Source organism: Halyomorpha halys, unplaced genomic scaffold (assembly GCF_000696795.3).
Source record: "Halyomorpha halys isolate HHAL.00 unplaced genomic scaffold, Hhal_1.1 Scaffold13.1, whole genome shotgun sequence".
In the NCBI taxonomy this organism is placed as follows: domain Eukaryota; kingdom Metazoa; phylum Arthropoda; class Insecta; order Hemiptera; family Pentatomidae; genus Halyomorpha; species Halyomorpha halys.
In genome coordinates this window covers 1,165,466-1,184,554 of record NW_027104938.1, presented here as the reverse complement: position 1 = coordinate 1,184,554, position 19,089 = coordinate 1,165,466, and the positions used below count along the sequence as shown (strand labels likewise).

Genomic DNA, 19,089 nt, shown 5'->3' with positions numbered 1-19,089 from the left:
TCATTGACCGCACCCCCAACCATCTTCTCCTCATTTAAAATATCATATGTTTGATATACGCAGATATGAGGAGGTTATAAAAGCAATTGATCTGTAATAGAATAGTGTTCTTAATAAAATGTTTATACATCTCAGTTATTTACTAAAAAACAGTTTTAGTGCGTATTGTATAAATTTTATCAGATTCCACCCACTACTTTTGCTTATGGATAACTAAATGTATTTGTCTCGAGATACCTATATTTCGAAAACGGCTTTTCCAATTTTGTCCATTGGCTCTGTCCGGGTAAGATAAGCAAAAGTTGTGTGATGTGCATATCTCACCAGGTTTTTTCTAAAGGATTTGATGTATTTTACAATTTATTTATTAAAATAAATACTTGATGTAGTAAACCAACAGAAGTATGAAACATGAAGATGTAATTCAACTAGCTAACTAGTTGGCTACTGAAGAGTAGGTTTTACATTTCATCATCATAAAACTAAACAACTTACCAGCTATAAGTTTTGTAAACTAGTTGAAAGTAATCAAGATTTAAGGAACACTGCTAGGTAGGATGCTACAATACTAGTTTTCTCTGACTGACATATAATAAATCTCGACCTTCTCACTCAAGCTAGAACAGACTACAAGATAGTTCTTCCATCCTGGACTGATAAAAGTACAAAAGGGAATGAAGCTGTTTGTGAATGATTTATGTATTGAATATTTTGGACATTCTTTAGTTTAGGTAGGTTCCCAGCTGCGAGGCACAGGTAGACTTGAATACCAGGAAGGGTGGTATCTCATAATTAAGGTTGATACAAAAGCAAAATTCTTGCCAACAAAAGAAGAATAAAATTGGGAAGAAAATATGGCAGATAAGAGAATTAAAGAGAGAACTCCACAAACCTCATTACCACAATACCCTCTTATCGAAATGAGGGACACTTATGTACGGATTCCTCTGAAGTACGGATTAGATATACTTAGGCTCTTCTGGCGAGACTGTCACTAAAACAGGACTTCTTCTTTGACAATGACTGGCAAGAGAGCTCTCACAGTTAGAGGCTCTAATTTTAACATATGAAGCCTGGCACAACATTAGGGGTATTCATGATGTATTAAATGTAAAAAATTTTAACATGCTGAATATTATAAGTATAGCAGCCTAATTTAAGATCCACGTTATATGTTAAATGCATAGGACCTTATTGCAGATTTTCTGAGAAACTTTTTTTTAACCTTGTAATATATATGAGATAGTAAAATTACAACAGCTTCGTTCCTGGTTTCCTCTCCTAGTTTTTTCTCCCATTGCTTTATTATTATTTTTATCCATTACTTTATTAGAGTTTAAAAACGTCCAAAACAACATAAACTACAACCAACTAACCTATCAAAACAACAGTCATAATCTTTTGGAGGTCAACTGGTCTGTTGCCTGATATCATTCTTCATTTAGCAAACCTATTGACAGACTCTCAACTATGTTAAATCGTTTCAACATGCTAAAAGAAGAAAATATTTCACATGTTAAACTAAAGATCGAGAATACCCCAAAAAATAAACTTTACCTTCACATAGATTGATTAATTCCTGTTTAATAAACCTAAATTTGTTGAATTATTATACTTAATTTTTTTTTTTTTTTAGGTTATGTTACTGAACAAGGAATCATTGAACACGAATGAAGAATCAATTTTGTATTTTTTTGCTACAAATATATTAATTTGAAACAACTATGTATCATAGTTTTATAAAAATACATTTTATTTTTAATTGTTCAATAATATAACAATATACCTACTTATTATTTTATGTTACATTTTCCGTTTGGATATAATTCAAGACAATGGTATGTCATAAAATAACGAAGCTAGTGGGTACCTGATGATAAACGCAACACCGGTACATAAGACCTGAAAAAGATTTTCATATATTATTATAGAACATCAGCATAAAAAATAGAAAATGCATGAATATTTTTACGTAAGTAAAAGCAATTCAATATTAACAACAAAAGAAATGAGTTAGTTAATTCTAATTGTTGTGGCCAACATATGGTCCACAAATCGATTATTGGAACATTTGATTTTTATTAAGTCAAAAAACAAAACAAATTACTTTCCAATTAGATTTTTTTCTGTATGTATTATATCCAATGTAATAATTGTAAAATTAAAGTCTTAAGTCCTATAATTAATAAAGAATATCATTATTGAACTGACAAATAATTTCTTTTCTAGAGCTTGTATTCAATAATATTGAACAGTAAGATCTTAGTCCTGACTACGGTGAAACAACTCGTGCAAAATAGGTAACACTTCTACGAAACCTATTGAAGAACTTATCCCGAAGGAATCTTTGTTTACTTTCAAAAAGTTCTCATGAAATAATACAATTTAAATTCGATACATATAGAGTAAAATGAGATTTCTGTAAAATATTAAAAATATTTTTTCAATATTTACCTGCACACATAATAAGGCAATAGTTAAATGTGACTCATGAAGAGGTCCAAACTTTATCAATAAAAAATTAATAAGTGTTAAATTATTTATCACAATGTTTTTGCCTTCGTAGCGGATTTTGGCGATGCTCAATTTGTCAAATAGTTTTAAAACTAAATGACCTAAAACTCCGATTTCATTTACAGAAAACTGGACTGTACTAGGTTCGAGAAAGCCTGCTTTCGATAACCTAAAAAAAAAATTAAATAAAACACATATGTACATATTGTGGAGATATTTTACATCTAGATATTAAGAAAATATTAAAAATATGAACGGTTGCCATAAAAAAAGTATAGACATTAAACAAAAAGTTTAAGCGAGTTTCGACTTTAGACCGTCAATGACCTTAATCCTTTATGAAGAATGATAATTGAAACTTGCAAAACAATAACACATATCCAGTTCAATCTAGTTATTGCTGCTGTATAAGATAGATACCGAGCCTATTTTAATGCTTAAGGTAATCACTTTGAACATCATTTAGTATGATTGTTCATGTTTACATTTCGTCTATATTGTAGTTGGAACACATATTAATTTCTTCATTATAACCTAAATAATGCATAACAATGAATATTTAGACATGAATATCTCCTAAACAAACCTTCATAGGGAATTGGTTTCTTGTTTTGAGATTCATAAGTTATATTTTAAGTTAGGACACCCTGCATATAAACCGTGTTTTTTTTTTAATCAATACCAGATCGGCCTTACATAGATATTATAACAGTTAGATTTCTTTTTTTTTTTTTTGTTTAACAATTGGTTATTGGGGGGTGGGTGGTGGGAATAATGTCATGCAAAAGAGACCCCTAACTATTAACAACACTATAAACATTGAACAATTGTGATTAATAACAATGAATAATAAAATAATATATATAAATAAAAATAAAATAAATAGATAAAAATAATAATTCTTTAGAGAAAAAATAAATAAATAACTTCTATATGACATATAAAATATGATATCTATATAATATACAAAATTCCGACTTTGTAAAAGATTGGAAGTTTAGACCATTTGACTAGTTAGTATAGTAATAGTCGGAATATGACATGCAGTTTCCTATGTTTTCAGTCTTGTGTTATGATTCCAAGCTAGTCGTTTGTCCAGATGTAGTCCAAGGTAGCGGATCTGTTCTACAGGGGTAAGAGCAACGTTATTAAAGGATACTGTAGGGCAGTTGGTAGATTTACTATGAAGGGTAATGGTGATTAGATGGGATTTATTTTTATCCACCCATTTCAGCATTATTTTTCAAGGTTAGTGATATAGGATTGGAGAGTTTTGATGTGTTGAGATGCTGTTAGAGGGTTATTATTAACTGCGAGCACACATGTCATCAGCATACATGGTAAGGCTAGTATTATTATGATTGATTGGGATGTCAACTGTACAGTGTAGAGGATGAGACTGAGGATACTACCCTGAGGAACGCCAGAGGAGTGAGAGAAAAGAGATGAATAGGGACCATTATGGTTAACTTTGAATAATCTATCAGTTTTTAAAGCTAAACTGAGAGCCAATTCTGACAGCACTGCCATTTGACATTGCAGCTGCTGAAATTACTCTATTAAGATTCCCTAAGGGGGTGACGGTAGCAGCGGGGCAATGGGCTTGTCTACCAACCTAAAGGTTGTGAGTTCTAGCCCTGGCCCTATCTGTAATTTTTTCAAGCATGTAGATATAATTATACATACTCACTCACAGCCTCCCGACCGTGCATTTGGGAGGCCAGTTAGCCAATGGGTGGCATTGATAAAAATAGGCATGGGAGTGACGAACCCACCCTATTAAAACCACGTCAAGAAACGCATGATGAATTTCTGTAGTACATCGTGCACAGCCTTAGACTTCACTGTCTGCCGTGCCTATAAAAAAAATAAATAAAAAAATTACCCTTTATAGTCTCAAAAACTAGTTTTTGGAAAATCACTTTGTCTAAGAAATACATTACTACTTGTACATTCTGAAAACTTCAAGCAAAACTGAGGTGGTATTTGTATGGGTACCAAGCCACATACTTGGCAATGAGATAGTAGATAAAAGCGGCAACTGAGACTCATTCCAAAGATGTGGGATGTTTCTTTCTTACTATTGCAAAAATTGTACATGCTCTTAGAGAACTTGTATGGAAAAATGGAAAAGTATATGGAAGGAACAAGACATGAATAAGCTAAAAATAGTCAAATGGACGGTCAAAAAACAGGCTTTATATTCCACACTGTTAAGGAGAGAAGAAGTAATTATTTCTTGGCTCTGACATGGACATATTGCTACCTTATCCACATTTACCTGATGGCGAAGAAATCCTCACCGAAATGTCAGACTTGCCAATCAGTTTTAACTGTAAGACATAACATTGAACAGCACCCCAAGTACACACAAGAAATAGCCAATGTCAAGGTAGAAAACAAAACTGTGATCTCTTCCACAGGCACTAGTTAGAAAAAGAACAACCTCTCCAAAATTATAAAGGTGCCTCTACACGTTTGACAATCAATGGAAAATTCACACTAACATGTGGATGGGTTATTTTGATTGGCTGTTACAAGTTGGGCTGAACCTGAGGCCGACCCAATGGATGTCGGTTTTTGGACACAAATCAAAGTGTAGTAGTGGTGTATCCACACATTTGTTTTCAGTTTGCATTGTTTTAGAACTCACAACGGATAAATATTTGTGCTCTTCATGTTTAAATTAATTAAAGAGTTTTCCCAACCTTTGAATTCAATAATTAACTCTTGTTTAAGATCGTATATTTTAAAATTCTATTGATTCAATGTAAATGAAATTAAATGAAAAATAGTTTATCATTCTGGGACTAGGTCCCTTCAGAACAATTACAAAAGCAATTTTAATTTTATAATAACATTTATTGGCCTCAAAACAGTGTGACCACGCTTAATTATAACTTATATACAGAGAGAGAAAAATATATAGATTAATTAAAAAACTAAATGACTAAATAAAAACAAAACAAAAAGTTAATTACAAAATATCTGTAAGATTATAATAATAGGTCAGATTGGTGAAGCAAAGGATAGTGAAATATAAGGGCTTTAAACAAGAAAAGTGTTGGTACATAATGTATGTTTAAGGGAATGGAGTTCCAGAGATCTGCAGCTCGGGTAAAAAAACAATTTATCAAACGCAGCAGTTCAGTGAGGTGGAGGGTAGATGTCAGATAAACGGGACCTGGTAGTACAAGATTGGAAAGAGAATTTGAATTGCAGGTTTTCTAGGATATAGGAGGGGCGTTGAGTACTAATTGCTTGGAATAAGAAGGAAGCTAGGAAATACTGGCATCGGAAGGATGGATAGAGCCACTTCAGCTCGGCATAATACTGGGTAATGTAAATACATTGTTTCAGATCTTATTAATTAATTTTAGTAGTTTATTTTTTATTTAATATATCAAAAATATATATTTATGAAGACATGTCTAGGTAATTAAGTAAGGAAATTTCTGATAAAAATTCAAGAATAAAAGTTGAATTTATAGGTTATATAGTATTATTTATATGAATTTTTATCATCTACAACCAAAATTGCTAATATTAACATTTCTTTTCATTTTTCCTATCGTTATTTTGTTCCTTTTTACAATAAAAATAGTGTAAATTGAGTGTAATAGCCAAAAAAATTCAATAGGACAATACAAGCTAGTGGTTCCCGACATTTGTTGCTTCCTTTGTTTACTAAGTATTTGTACAAGTGTTGAAAATGTAGCAAAAGTATAGATCCAGCATAAAAGTCTTACAAATGATATGAATAGCAACTGGATGATGATAACCACTAGATTTTTTTCGTCCTATAAATAAAAATAATAATCATACTTAGGAATTCGGTGTCGTGGGCAAGGTATCACATGGAACAACTGTGGTGTAGAATACAAGAAATTCGCAATCTGCGGTAGAAAGAAAAGCAACACTGTCTTACTAAAATGGCCCAAGATTCCAACGACTGCAAATGTCATTCCAGCGAAATAGCAGAATGTGTCTCCGACGAACACACGAGATGGATACCTAAAAAATATAACATAAATATTATTCATATATTCTTGAATAAATCCTAAACATAATAAATGAAAAGTAAGCATGAATATAAGGGATAGGTTAGAAAATTGATAGGATGCAAAGGTTGTTTAAGAAAGTTTAGCAGTTTAGTTCCTCTTTAAATTAGGCAATACTCAGAAGACTCGATAGATTTCCGAGTATTGTAATTTTGAGATGCCTAAGCATCTATTAACCACAAGTGACTTATCAAACATTAAGCATTCTCTAAGAAAGGGAACCTCGACCCTGAGCCCTTCTAAAAAAACTTGTACCAACAGGGTCCTAAACAATTGTTTTGAAAAATTTCCTCTTACTTAAACTTAGACTATACATGTCTTTCAACAATATTTATTTATCTATAATGTTGGTTATTTTCTAATTTTTTAATCATTCTGTGATTCCTTTTATTAATTGTGGTTGTTATCTAACAAGATAACATCTTGTTCTAAGCCCTGATGAAGGCATGAAATTTTGGCCAAAAAGTTGGTACTAATAAGTCTCAGTGTGTGCGGATCAGAACGTTCTGGGTTCAATTTACACCTAGGGAAGTTAACATTCATTTTTCAGCGGTCCCGAAGAATGAATTTTAACACTCCCACCTTAGTTAGTACTCGGCGGCAACTCAGGCAGCCGCCAGGGGTTGGGAAAAAAGACCACTAGGCCCACTTGTCGGACTTGTTCCCCCCACCAAATACCAGTACCAGTACCAGCATCACTGATCGCACCCACATTCAACTTCTCCTTCATCTAAAAGTCTATAGCTCCAAATACCTTAGAAGTACAGTAACCTACATTAACGATCAGCTTTGTGAAATCAACCAGAGGATCCTCAGTGTGAATAAGGCCTTCTTTTTTAGTAGTTCATATCCTAAGATAAAAAAAAATCTAAAGAAAGCTGAAACTAACGATATACAATACTATCATTAAACCTAAAGTTATATGCGGTTATGAGACTTGGTCTCTTAAGAAAAAGATTGAAAAATTTGAACATAAAGTTCTCAGGGCGATAGTGAGCCCAAAGTGGGAGAAGAAATTAAGAATCTGGAGAAGGAAGAGGTGTGAGGAATTAATATGAGATACGCATCAAGAGATATACGCTGAGAAAGCGTAAAGGTTACAATGGGCAGGACATGTGGCATGATGTCACCTGACAGGCCCTCTTTTCTAAACTATAAACACCTCATTAATAGGAAATTGACCAAGAGGGAGGCGATAATTTAGAAAGGTGGACTGGATCAAGAAAGACGCGGCTGAACACCGTTTGATAAACTGGAAGGCCATTGTCCAAGATAGACAAAAGTGGAAGAAGCTGGTAGATGTGGTTAAGGATCTTCAATGTCTATTGGCCAATAGAAAAATAAAATCTTATGTCTTTCAAGGAAAGGACACATGAATAAATTCACGACTAAATCACTAAAAAAAGAAAGGATACAAGAAATACAAGCAAAAGGTGTGATGGGTACTTTTCTATAAACACAATAATAATAATAATTATTAGGTAGACTCTCAATCACTCAATTTTTTTAATATTATCTATAATTATAACTAAATGAAATTAAAAGCAAGTTTAAAAACTGCAATTTTTTTTTTCCAGTTACATAAAGTCTCAAATATTAGAGAGTTTACACAAAAGTCTGATTTATTCTTTTAATTCAATATATCAGAAAATTTAGAGAAATTACCAATTATATTTAAGTAGTGCTAATGATGAAAAAATAAATGGTACAATAAAGTACAAAGAAAACTGATGAGTCCTCCATAGTTCACCAGTGAGTTCACAAAGATTAAATAACATTATGGAAATGGCTATGATAACAGACTGACCAGCTTCTAGACCATTAACTCCTGCGAGGATATTTATCGCATTGGTGCAGAATACAGCCAGCATTCCCATATAAACGTAATAAAATATACCTAAACAAAACACTCTGCTAGTAAAGATAGAAATATGAAGATAAATTTTGTAAAAGTATTTTTTTTGTTTGTTGTATAATTACATTGTAATACCTAAATTCAATAAACGTCCAAACCATGGTTGAAATGGTTTAGGAATGACTACTGATGTAGAATTAAATGTTACATAATAGACCATAAGGAGAGGTAGTGAAGCAACGGTAGGCAAGAGTAGCTTATGCTTCCATCTCAAATCGAGGACATCGTCAGCGAACCCCAATAACAGCATGCAGCAAATCGACAGCAAAGCAGCGATCAATTTTATAAACTGAAATGAGAATTTTACTTTGAATTGTTTTAAAGATATAATATGTGTCATAAGTTTAGATACAACCATCCTTTATATCACCCATCACCACCTTATCTCTACTTTATTAAAATTAGGGTATTTCCACTTAAAGCATGCCAGAATAATGGTGAGAGTTAATAAAACAGACATTTAATTTATATATTTTTTCTTTTTGCAAGGAATGTCCAACTAACATTCTACTTCTTTATTTGCTAATCGGATAATTTATATATATATAAAATCTAATTCCTGTTTCCTTAAATTTAAAACCTTGTCTGTAGCCTAATGCAGACCAAAAACATAAACTAGGGCATTTAATGTTAATCATTAATCATAAATAATAGATCATTTACGCTATCACAACAATTTTAACGACAACAATTTAATATATCATTTAATTTAAAACTATGATGAAATAATTATATTTTATGTATAAAACAAATAATTGATAAACAAAGATAAAACACATTAATCGGGTAAACTAGTAAAATCTCCAGAATATTAGTGATACATAAATTAAAATTAAATTCATTAAAATGAAGAAAATATTATTATTTTTAGAAGAAATAAAATCTACTGATAATCAATATAATAAAAAAATGGCATTAAAATAGTTTTAAAATGTTAGAATAAGATTTAAAAATCCATAATAACATTAATTATTACTTAGATCATCAACGGCAGCTTCATATTACTAAACTTGGAATAGGTACTTCTTTATTTTCAATCCCTAAATTTGCATATTTCTCTTGAATTATCTCACCTCACTATAAAGAAAAGAAGTTGTTCCATTATTCAAAATTATTTGACCAAAAGGAACAGGTATAAAAAGAAACATCGTTAAGAGAAACATACATCCGCTTACGACTCCAAATGCTTCTGGACTGAAACAATACATTAACTATAAGAAACAATGGAAGCTTGAATGTAAAATCATTAACAAATTAAATGAAAATACTATCAACTTAAGGTTCAAAGATATTCGACTTACATTTTTTCTTTTGAGTTTTTGTTCAGATCAATTCCAAACAAATTCGCCTTTATGAAAGCAGGAGCTAGAGTTGGAATGAGTTTGAGAGAAGAAAAGTAAAAGAATACAGAGAGGACAAGATTAGTAACCAGGGGGAACCATAGTTCCCAAGAGTATAAATGTTCCGGCATCATTTTGAAAACGATGTTTTAATTCACCAAAATGCTATAAAACCGAACAACCTTCAAAATATGCCTTATTAGCAAAGATTGGTCCACGTAATCTGAGTGTTTTGAACTGATAAGACACACATGGTATAGCGTATGAAGGTGAAGATTCACTTGAACAACAAGTAACCATTATTTTATGCTATTCTTGACATTAGTTCGATCGTAAAGATTGACAAATAGTGTAATAAAACTAATATTCCGTATCACACCCCATATAGGTGATTCAAAATACACATAACCTAACACTTTACAACCTTCCTCAGAGCCTCTTAGATTTGTTAAAAGAAGACTTTCTGTAATTAATTTTAAAATCATTTAAATTTTTATTAAAAAAAATAAATAATGTCAATTAAGGTAATGAAATGTTTTTAAAATCAGTAGATATAAGCTAAAGTGCAACTACTTTTGAATGAAAAAATATTTTTAAAGAGTGTATCAATAATTTGAACAAAATAATAATATATACTTTATTTATTATTATTAGTTTATTTATTTACTTTATTTATGATATTCAAATATTTAATTTTAATTGTAAATTATTAATTTAAGTGAATTTTCAGTATTACTTAATATTGGAACATTCACTTCCTTAATCTTAGCGCCATTGTTTCTTAAGTTACGATTCGAATAGGACTAAATTTTAGAATACATAATTTTAATTTTAAATATGAGTGACGAGTATTTATTTTGTAATTATAGTGATTGCAAAGCAGTTATTACAAAATTCATTTGGATTACGCGGTGTTCTCACGTATTTTGTGAGGAACACGGTAATTCATTTTTTGCTAACAATCCAAACAAAATTAAATGTCCTGTTTGTAACGAGCCCATATGTAGGAACAAAGATATAATTAAGAACAACATAAATCCTCACGATGTAAGAATTCATATTCTCAGTAAATATTAGAATTGGTTTTCATCACTTTTATCTTATTCAATAAATATAACATTGTAAAATTAATCAAATTGTTGATTATTGGAAACATTGAATTTTTAAAATACTATCCTTATATGCGTTCGGTCGTAAAACATGGTGACTGATAAAATAAACAAAGCTTGTGGAATGTTAAAGTATTCGTTAATTCAACAAGAAATCATCAGCCATAACTTAAAGCCAACATCAATCTTTTAGGAACACGAATTCCTCCGAAAATAAATTAAATCAATCCTAAATTATCCAGGGTAGTTAAAAACTTTTAGTTAAAACAAATATCAGATACCATGGTTTACAACCGAGTGCTTCATATTTTGAATTATTTCATGTAATGACTTATTCGCCATAATAACTAATAGATTTTTGTATATGTATTTGATTCTTAAAATTTTTTTTTCAGTTAATGTTAAGCTGTGTCAGACCAGATAAGGCTCTTGATTATGTCATAACTGCAACTAAGTTATGGTCTTACCAGATGAAACAAAAGCACAAAGTCAACATCCAGATGTTAAGTGAAAAGTACGAAAAAATCGCTTCTAATTCTATGTCCAAATTAAAAACTGAGAATAATGGTACGTATGAACGTATATGAAATTTTTTTTTATTTTTTGAAAAACAGTTTTTTAAAAAAAAAAAATTCGTATTTTCACGTTTCTTCGGTTGGAAATAACAAATATTAACATTGTTCCTCACAAGGATACATATATGTATTTTGTTTTTCGGTTGGCTCTACCGTTCTTGTAGATCTTTGGCCGCTGGAGCCTTCTCCAGCCTATCTTGGGCCACTGCTTTCCAGTTTGCTGCATAAAACTCTTTCGCATTTTTGTTTATTATGTCTGTCCATCTGGTTTCTGGCCTCCCACTTGGTTTCTTGCCTACTCTTCTAGCATTCATTTAGTACAAGAGCCGGGAAGGAAAAAAAGGCAGTTATCTCACCCCAATTTTTGATTACATCAAGGAAAACTAGTTATAATTATTAGTCAAAATTGATGAGTCTGCTAAGTATAGGTAGGGGGAATGAAAAATGGCTGCTGTTTCAAAACCTTAAAAAAACCTTAATTTTTCATTCGGAGCTCTGTATCTTAAAAACTACCAACAACACTAGAAAATCTAAGAGAGCATTATTTAAGAAGAGTAAATTTGCTGAAATATTAGCCCTAAAAGAGCTATTTACGTCCAATAGTTCTGGGGATATAGCTTTTTAAAAAGCAAAATTTCTTAAAAATCTACTGAAATATCAGCAGTTAGTTAATTTATTTTGAGAAATCTATATCTCAGGAACTATGTGACGTACAGATGTCTATTAGCACTCAAATTAAAGCTAGTTGAATGGATTATAAAGAAGTTTATGACCTTTACCTTTGTAGGAATAGTAGTTTTCATGATATTTGCTAAAATAAATTGATTTATAGTTGTTTGGACAATAAGTTTGATTTATTAAAAACCTCATTTCAGAAACCATTGGACGTACAGATGTCTGCCAGCGCTCAAATTAAAGCTAGTTAAATTTACCACAAAATAGTTAATAACGTTTATCTTTGTAGGAGTAGTAGTTTTTATTATATTTATATACTTAACAAAATAAACTCACAAAATGTTAATTTCTAGTTGTTCATATAAAATGTTGGATTTTTGAAAAAATATATCTCTTGATCCATAAGACGCACATATGTCTGCCAAAACTCAAAATAAAGATTAATTTAATTAAACCTTTAGTATTTTAAGGTTAGAGTATATGTTTTTTTTTTTTCCCAATCCTCTAAAACAGAATGAAAAAGTGACTTAATAAGTGCATTACTGTGAAAAAGAAAAGTAATTCGTGTTGGGTCTTACCTTTTACTACCTTTGGTATTTTAAGGCTAGAGAGTATGTTTTTTTTTTTTTTTTCCGATCTCTCTAAAACAGAAATAAAAAGTGAATCAATAAGTACATAAGAGAGTATATGCGAGTCTTCCATGTTATCTTGGTTGCTTCCAAGGACCGCAATGTCGTCCAATCGAGAAAAATCGAGCGGTTTTTTTTTTGTTTTTCTATTTTTCCAGTTCAAGTCGGAGTCTATATTTTTTTTTCTAAAATCTGGTTATTTATTTAAAATTTAAATACTTAATATAATATATTTGTATTTAGTATTTAGTTGCCTATACTGCAGATTTTTTTTTTTTTAAATTATGCATTTAACTCCTGCTAAACTATTTTAATGAGGACAAGACCTAACTGATATTAAAGATAACTTGATTTTACATTGATGTATCAACACGAGGAGGCCCCTCACCTCCGGACTTAAAATAGCTCCTTTTTAGAATGGATAGCTCATATATGACATTAAACATAACAGGTAACCTTAAAATACCAAAGGTAGTAAAAGGTAAGACCCAACACGAATTACTTTTCTTTTTCACAGAAATGCACTTTTTTAATTAACTTTTATTTCTGTTTTAGAGGGATCGAAAAAAAAAAAATTGATGTATGGAGTTTAATAAAAATCATTAGAGCTGTATTTGAGAAAATAAAAAAGTGTTCAATTTTTTTTTTTTTATAAAAAAGATCTTAATAATTTTTGTTTATTCCTAAAAAAAATTATAAAATATGATAGGTATCAATTGATATACTTTCCATTGCACCTAAATTTTAGAAATGAAGAAGTTTATAAAGGAAATTGAAGGCGAAATTAAGAAAATAAATGCTGAGCTGTCATACACAAAGAAGAAACTTTGGAAATATAAGGTAATCTCTTATTTTTTAAATATTATTAAAATTAATTTCAGATGGATATAAAAAATAAATGATTATAGTTTATAAATATTTTTACTATTACTATATTAAAAATTAAAATTAAAATCTGTACTGCTACAACCCAGGAAGGGTTAAGGATGTAGTACTTTGTAAGGAAGTACTGTTACTAGACTGATGGTTGTGCAAGGAGGTGGTTTGGTCAGAATCACGCTCGATCGCTATATTATTATGGCAGGTGAAAGAAGAAGCAGAAGTAGATCTAACTTTCTTGGATGCAGGTTCTAGCAGAGGACCTTTGGTTGTTGAGTGTCGATGGATGGAGGAATGCTGCCGTAGAGACGTCTGTGTGAAGGGCAAAATCCTTCAAGGTGCATTGCATCATTAGATAGAGCTTTAAATTAACTGTATGCCTGTATAACTATGCCTGTTAATTAAAAGATTAAAAAATTAATTGTTTTATTACTTATAAGTATGCTGTGATAGCAACTTAATATAGTTGGACAGCACACCTTTTGGAATAAATGGTTTCTCTGTTTCATTTTATAGTATTTAAATAGTCAATTAATTATTTTTTTCAGTTAGCATATAACAACATATGTATGGCAAATCAAGGAGGACAACATACTCACAGTTCAAACAACTCTTTATTTCAAAAATTTTCTGCAGACTCAATAGATGATGATATCGATGGTAAAATTCATTACATTTTACAATAGTACATCATTATAAAAGTTTTTCAGCATATAATGAGATTAAATATATAAATAATTGACCGTATAATTTCAAAATAAATTGATTAATTAATTAGATTGAAGGAAGATAATCCAGGTGGCGGTCAATGAAGGTTTCAAAATGGAATGACATCCTAAAACTGCGTTGGCATCAGAACATCATTCTTATTAACCCTGATGAAGCCCTGCAAAGTGGGGCGAAACGTTGGTTAGCAATAAATAGTTTTTTTGTTACTATTTTGAAACCTTTATTGACTGCCACCTGGACTATCTTCCTCCAATCATATGGTCAACTATCTTCTTCCAATAAGATTAATTAATTAATTAATTAATTTATTATAACAGCAGGACAAAAGTCCTAAAATAATAACAGAATACACATTAAATAAAACAAAGAATTAATAAGAAGATATAGCAAAACAAACTAATGAAAACATATATAAAGGAAGTTAATGTAATACAAAGTTCAACACACTTAAATTAAAACATAAAAGAACTTTAAATTGTAGATAATTTAAACGTACATAAAAAATCAATAACTCAAGAAACGTTTATAATTTAATAATATCAACTTTTAAAATACTTAGTAACATGAGAAAAATAAACAATCACTCTGAAATGTTTTTACTACAGAAAAATAAATTGCACAGTGATTAAAAACCAATTTTTAATTTTTTTTTTTAATTATGGCTCATAAAACATTTCACAATCAACAATGTTTGCTTTCCTTTGAATTCTATTAACAAGAGAGTAATAGGTATAATTATTTTGAGTCAAAAGAAATACTTAAGGCCTTTGAATGTATCAATTCATGAATAAGGAGACTAAAATTAATAAATTTTAAAAGTTCTGGGTAGTTATTTTGTTTTGTATTTGTGTTTATTTATTTATTCAGAAAAATATATCCAATCTGGTCCGACCAGATGACAATATCTATCGGTTGATGCCAAAATAACTAATATTAATGAAAGTTGAGTTAGTTATACTCTTGATTATTAGAGCTCTGTGGATGGTGCTACAATCTATAAGATAGAACAGTACAATAAGAATTAATTTCTAAAAATAAAACTAATAATTCAATAAAAAAAATACAATTTAATTAAAAATACTTGAAGTAAAATATAAAAAAATAAGAACTTAAGAAGTGAATAATAATGATACAAATTTACAATCAATAAATTAATAATAATGAGCTCATGAATTTGTAATAAGTATGGAGCGAACTTGATTAAAAATAATCTTACAATATAAAGTATAAAAAGGAATAAAATATATAATATTAAACTACATACAATGATATATATAATATCTAATATAAAGAATAAAAAAAAGAAAGGAGGATTAAAACTAAAGAGCAGTTAAAGGATACAATAAAACAAAATGATAGGAATATGATAAAAATAAGGATTTAATTATACCTAAATAAATAATTAATGTAATTAAACACTAATATACACATTTAATGAATTAAGGGTTAAGTTTAAAATTTAAGAATTTCTGTTTTTGTAGGAAGATAATTCGTATGGCGTTTAATAAAGGTATAAAATAGTAAAAAAAAAACATTTATTGGTAACCGTTGACTTTTTTGTACCTTTATTGAATTTTACTGGGACTATCTTCCTATTACATACAGTCGTATGTATTTACTATCAATCTTCTAGTATTAACAATTTTTGCTAGAATATCAGGTCAATGTTTGCTTTATGAGTTTCAAGAGATTCCAAATTCCATTGTTTCAACGAAATTAGAAAATCAAATATGAAAATGAAATTTAATTTCCAGTTAATAAATTTTATAAATAAAAGTAAGATGGATCAGGTGTGGGCTAAAGAACTCAAATAGTAATAAAACAATTTATTATGAGCCAACATTTCACACACTTTGCAGGGCTAAATCATTTTTAGCCATAAATTATGGCTAAAAATAAATTAAAATATATGAAAATTTACATAAAAATGAAAATTATAGAAAATAAAAATAAGATGTACTGTAAGAAGTCTAAATTATTACAAAAAAGTATAAGACAATTAATGAAAATAAAAATAAAAAAGTAGATAAAAAATAAATATAGAAATACACAACACACTAAAATGTATAAGATAATTAATGGAAATGGACTAATAATAAATAAAAAAGTAGATAAAAAAGAAATATAGAAATATACAACACAATAAAATGTGTAAGACAATTAATTGAAATGGACAAATAATAAATAAAAAAAGTAAATAAAAAAGAAATATTAAAATACAAAACAGACTAAATTTCTGTCTAATACTTTTTTTGTAATTCTAGTTTATTTATATTTTCCACTTTACATTTTTTCCTTTAATTTGCTTATAAATTTTTATATAAACTTTTTATTCACACATTTTAAATCATTCTTAGTTATCCTTATCTTAGTTTACTTTTATTTCTGTTATCTGTTCTCTTAATTTGTTACATTATTCTAGTGATGGGAAGATAGTTGACTGTGGATAATATATATGAGGAGAAGATGGTTGGGGGTGCGGTCAGAAAAGAATAAAAATAACTTAAAAAAATTATTTTTAGTACCAACGTTTTGGCTAGAATTTCTAGCCTTCATCAGGGTTAAGAACAAAAAACAAGATAACAACCAATTAATAAAAGGATATATAGAATAATTAAAGTAAATCATTTTTATTCTCTAAAATTATTTACTCTAATCATTCTATATATCCTTTTATTCATTGATTGTTATCATGTTTTTTGTTTTTATCCCTGATGAAGGCTAGAAATTCTGGCCGAAATTTTGGCACTAATAAATAAATTTTTTAATTTCAATAAATTTTTTGTGGTTAAAAACAGCCGAAAATTGAATATATTTTATTCAATATTTTCTTTTTTGTTATACAATGTTTTTTGGGGACTACTGTATCTTAATAAACCTCATTTTTGTTGACCTTTTAATTTCACTGAGGAAACCATGTCATATACTCGAGTATGGTACATATCAAGTACATGAATATGGTATAGTCATCCCGAAACGTTGTATAACAAAAATGAAAATATAGAATCAAATATAATCAATTTTTGGAAGTTTTTAACCTCAAAAAATTTATTGAAATTGATTTACCAGACTTCCTAAAAAGAAAATCCAAAATTTTTTTCATCTTGTTTGTGCTATACTCAGACTACACTTCCAACGATCTTCTCCTCATTTACATTATTTTAAGTTGTTTGTATCATTTTTTAGTCCTGACGAAGCCCTGACAAGTGGGACAAAATGTTGACTCATAATAAATAGTTAGAATTTTTGAATTCTTTTGACCACACCCGGGCATTCCTTTTATGTACTCATCAATAAATGATCTTATAATAAATTTTATATATGTGTGCCAGACATTTTCTAATTCAAGAATTTGATAGAAATGATGGGAACACCACAGCATGGATGAAAATTTGAAATTAGGGCAAACAAATACATATGGAATACAAATATTTTACAGTATTAGTATTGTGAAAATCTTTACTAAACCTTTAATAAAAAAAAAACATACATTAATATATAATGACTTGTGTAATGATCTATTAATAATGTTGCTACTGTAAAGTCAAACAAGTAATTGACTGTCATAATTAAATTGAAGTGTGAAGTATAATACATTAAATTAAATTTTATTCTTTAACAGGGACTTGATCGAGAATATTTTGATTTTCTCATTTCTAATTTTTTATTTATAATTTTAATGCTTGTAATTCAGATAAATAACTTCCAATTTCTCTTGTTGCAGATATTTTGCAGTATAGAAACCTTAGCCATTTTGATAACTTATTAAGTCCTAAATTTAATTAGAGATAATATGTGATAGTTATGTATTAGATCTAATGTTTGCATAAACATATTTCAACAAATAAATTATGTATGTCAATTTCGATAAACATAAGGAGATTACTTCTACTTGAAATGTGAGCATAAAATTATATGATGTAGCTTGAAAGGAAATAGAAGCCTGTTTTTATACTATTCAATTAATATATAACTTGAAAACATTACAATCATATATAATTAGAAATAAATATAGTTTTTTTTTTGTTTCTTATTATTTTGAATGGCTAAAGAATCCCTCCAGATTTGTAACTCAAGGATTAAACACCAAAAGATTACTTGATATAAAACTGCAGATTTATTTTAAATATTTTTACAGAACACTGTCAGCCAAGAGCTAAAGTTTTCTTGTAGATCCTGATTTGTAATACTGATTGTTTTAAAATAGTTAATATCATGGATTGTGAGTGTATTGTAGTATAATGAAACATTAAACAACAATATGGAGAAATTAGAGAAATATTAATAATAACTAACTGTATTATGTGTATTCTCAAATTAAATTTTTGATATTAATGTTTTTTTCTTACATATGAGAATTGTATGACTGCACATTTGATAAGATTTTTCAACTTTATATTTTATTTTATTGAGGAGAATTCATACAATCTGCCACAAATTAAGTGCACTATGTATTAGTGTTCAAATATTCATTCATACAATACATAAAGATATAGAAGAATAAAAGGAAGTAAAGAGGTGTAGATAGTTGACCGTAGATTAATGATAGGAGAAGTTTGTCGGGGGGTACGGTCAGCAAAGAACAACATAAATACACAGTTGCAGGCCTACCTTCTACGCCATAACCCCTGATGAAGACCTGAAACTCAGGTCGAAACGTCGG

General features: G+C 29.3%; 3 protein-coding genes across 5 annotated transcripts in view; 2 read left to right on the top strand and 1 right to left on the bottom strand.

Moving 5' to 3' along the window:
* The window catches only part of Rsph1 (Radial spoke head protein 1), a 26,563-nt gene extending 24,838 nt beyond the window's left edge, over positions 1 to 1,725 (top strand). Inside the window, exon 6 of the mRNA XM_067046321.1 lies at positions 1,637 to 1,725. Coding sequence (XP_066902422.1) covers positions 1,637 to 1,674 — 38 coding nt within the window. The 3' untranslated portion in view covers positions 1,675 to 1,725. The remainder of the gene's footprint in view (positions 1 to 1,636) is intronic.
* On the bottom strand, positions 1,672 to 10,256 carry Alg7 (Alg7 dolichyl-phosphate N-acetylglucosaminephosphotransferase). Of its 2 annotated transcripts, none has more exons than XM_014418665.3 (7): positions 9,792 to 10,256; positions 9,564 to 9,684; positions 8,566 to 8,779; positions 8,241 to 8,472; positions 6,340 to 6,528; positions 2,455 to 2,683; positions 1,672 to 1,902 (listed from the first exon to the last, which is right to left on the bottom strand). In XM_014418665.3, the coding sequence occupies exons 1-7, from the start codon at positions 9,962 to 9,964 to the stop codon at positions 1,828 to 1,830; spliced, it is 1,233 nt and encodes a 410-aa protein (XP_014274151.1). In that variant the 5' UTR covers positions 9,965 to 10,256; the 3' UTR covers positions 1,672 to 1,827. The 2 variants fall into 2 exon arrangements, with proteins under 2 accessions (XP_014274151.1, XP_066902419.1); XM_067046318.1 differs by having other exon boundaries at positions 9,564 to 9,701; positions 9,792 to 9,919.
* Positions 10,257 to 10,632: 376 nt separating this feature from the next.
* On the top strand, positions 10,633 to 18,553 carry LOC106679464 (E3 ubiquitin-protein ligase CCNB1IP1). Of its 2 annotated transcripts, XM_014418654.2 has the most exons (5): positions 10,633 to 10,877; positions 11,335 to 11,506; positions 13,567 to 13,658; positions 14,246 to 14,357; positions 18,151 to 18,553. In XM_014418654.2, exons 1-5 carry the CDS (start codon positions 10,668 to 10,670, stop codon positions 18,210 to 18,212), a joined length of 648 nt encoding a protein of 215 aa, XP_014274140.1. In that variant the 5' UTR covers positions 10,633 to 10,667; the 3' UTR covers positions 18,213 to 18,553. The 2 variants fall into 2 exon arrangements, with proteins under 2 accessions (XP_014274140.1, XP_066902352.1); XM_067046251.1 differs by lacking the exons at positions 14,246 to 14,357; positions 18,151 to 18,553 and adding an exon at positions 13,903 to 14,071.
* The last annotated feature ends 536 nt before the right edge of the window (positions 18,554 to 19,089 follow it).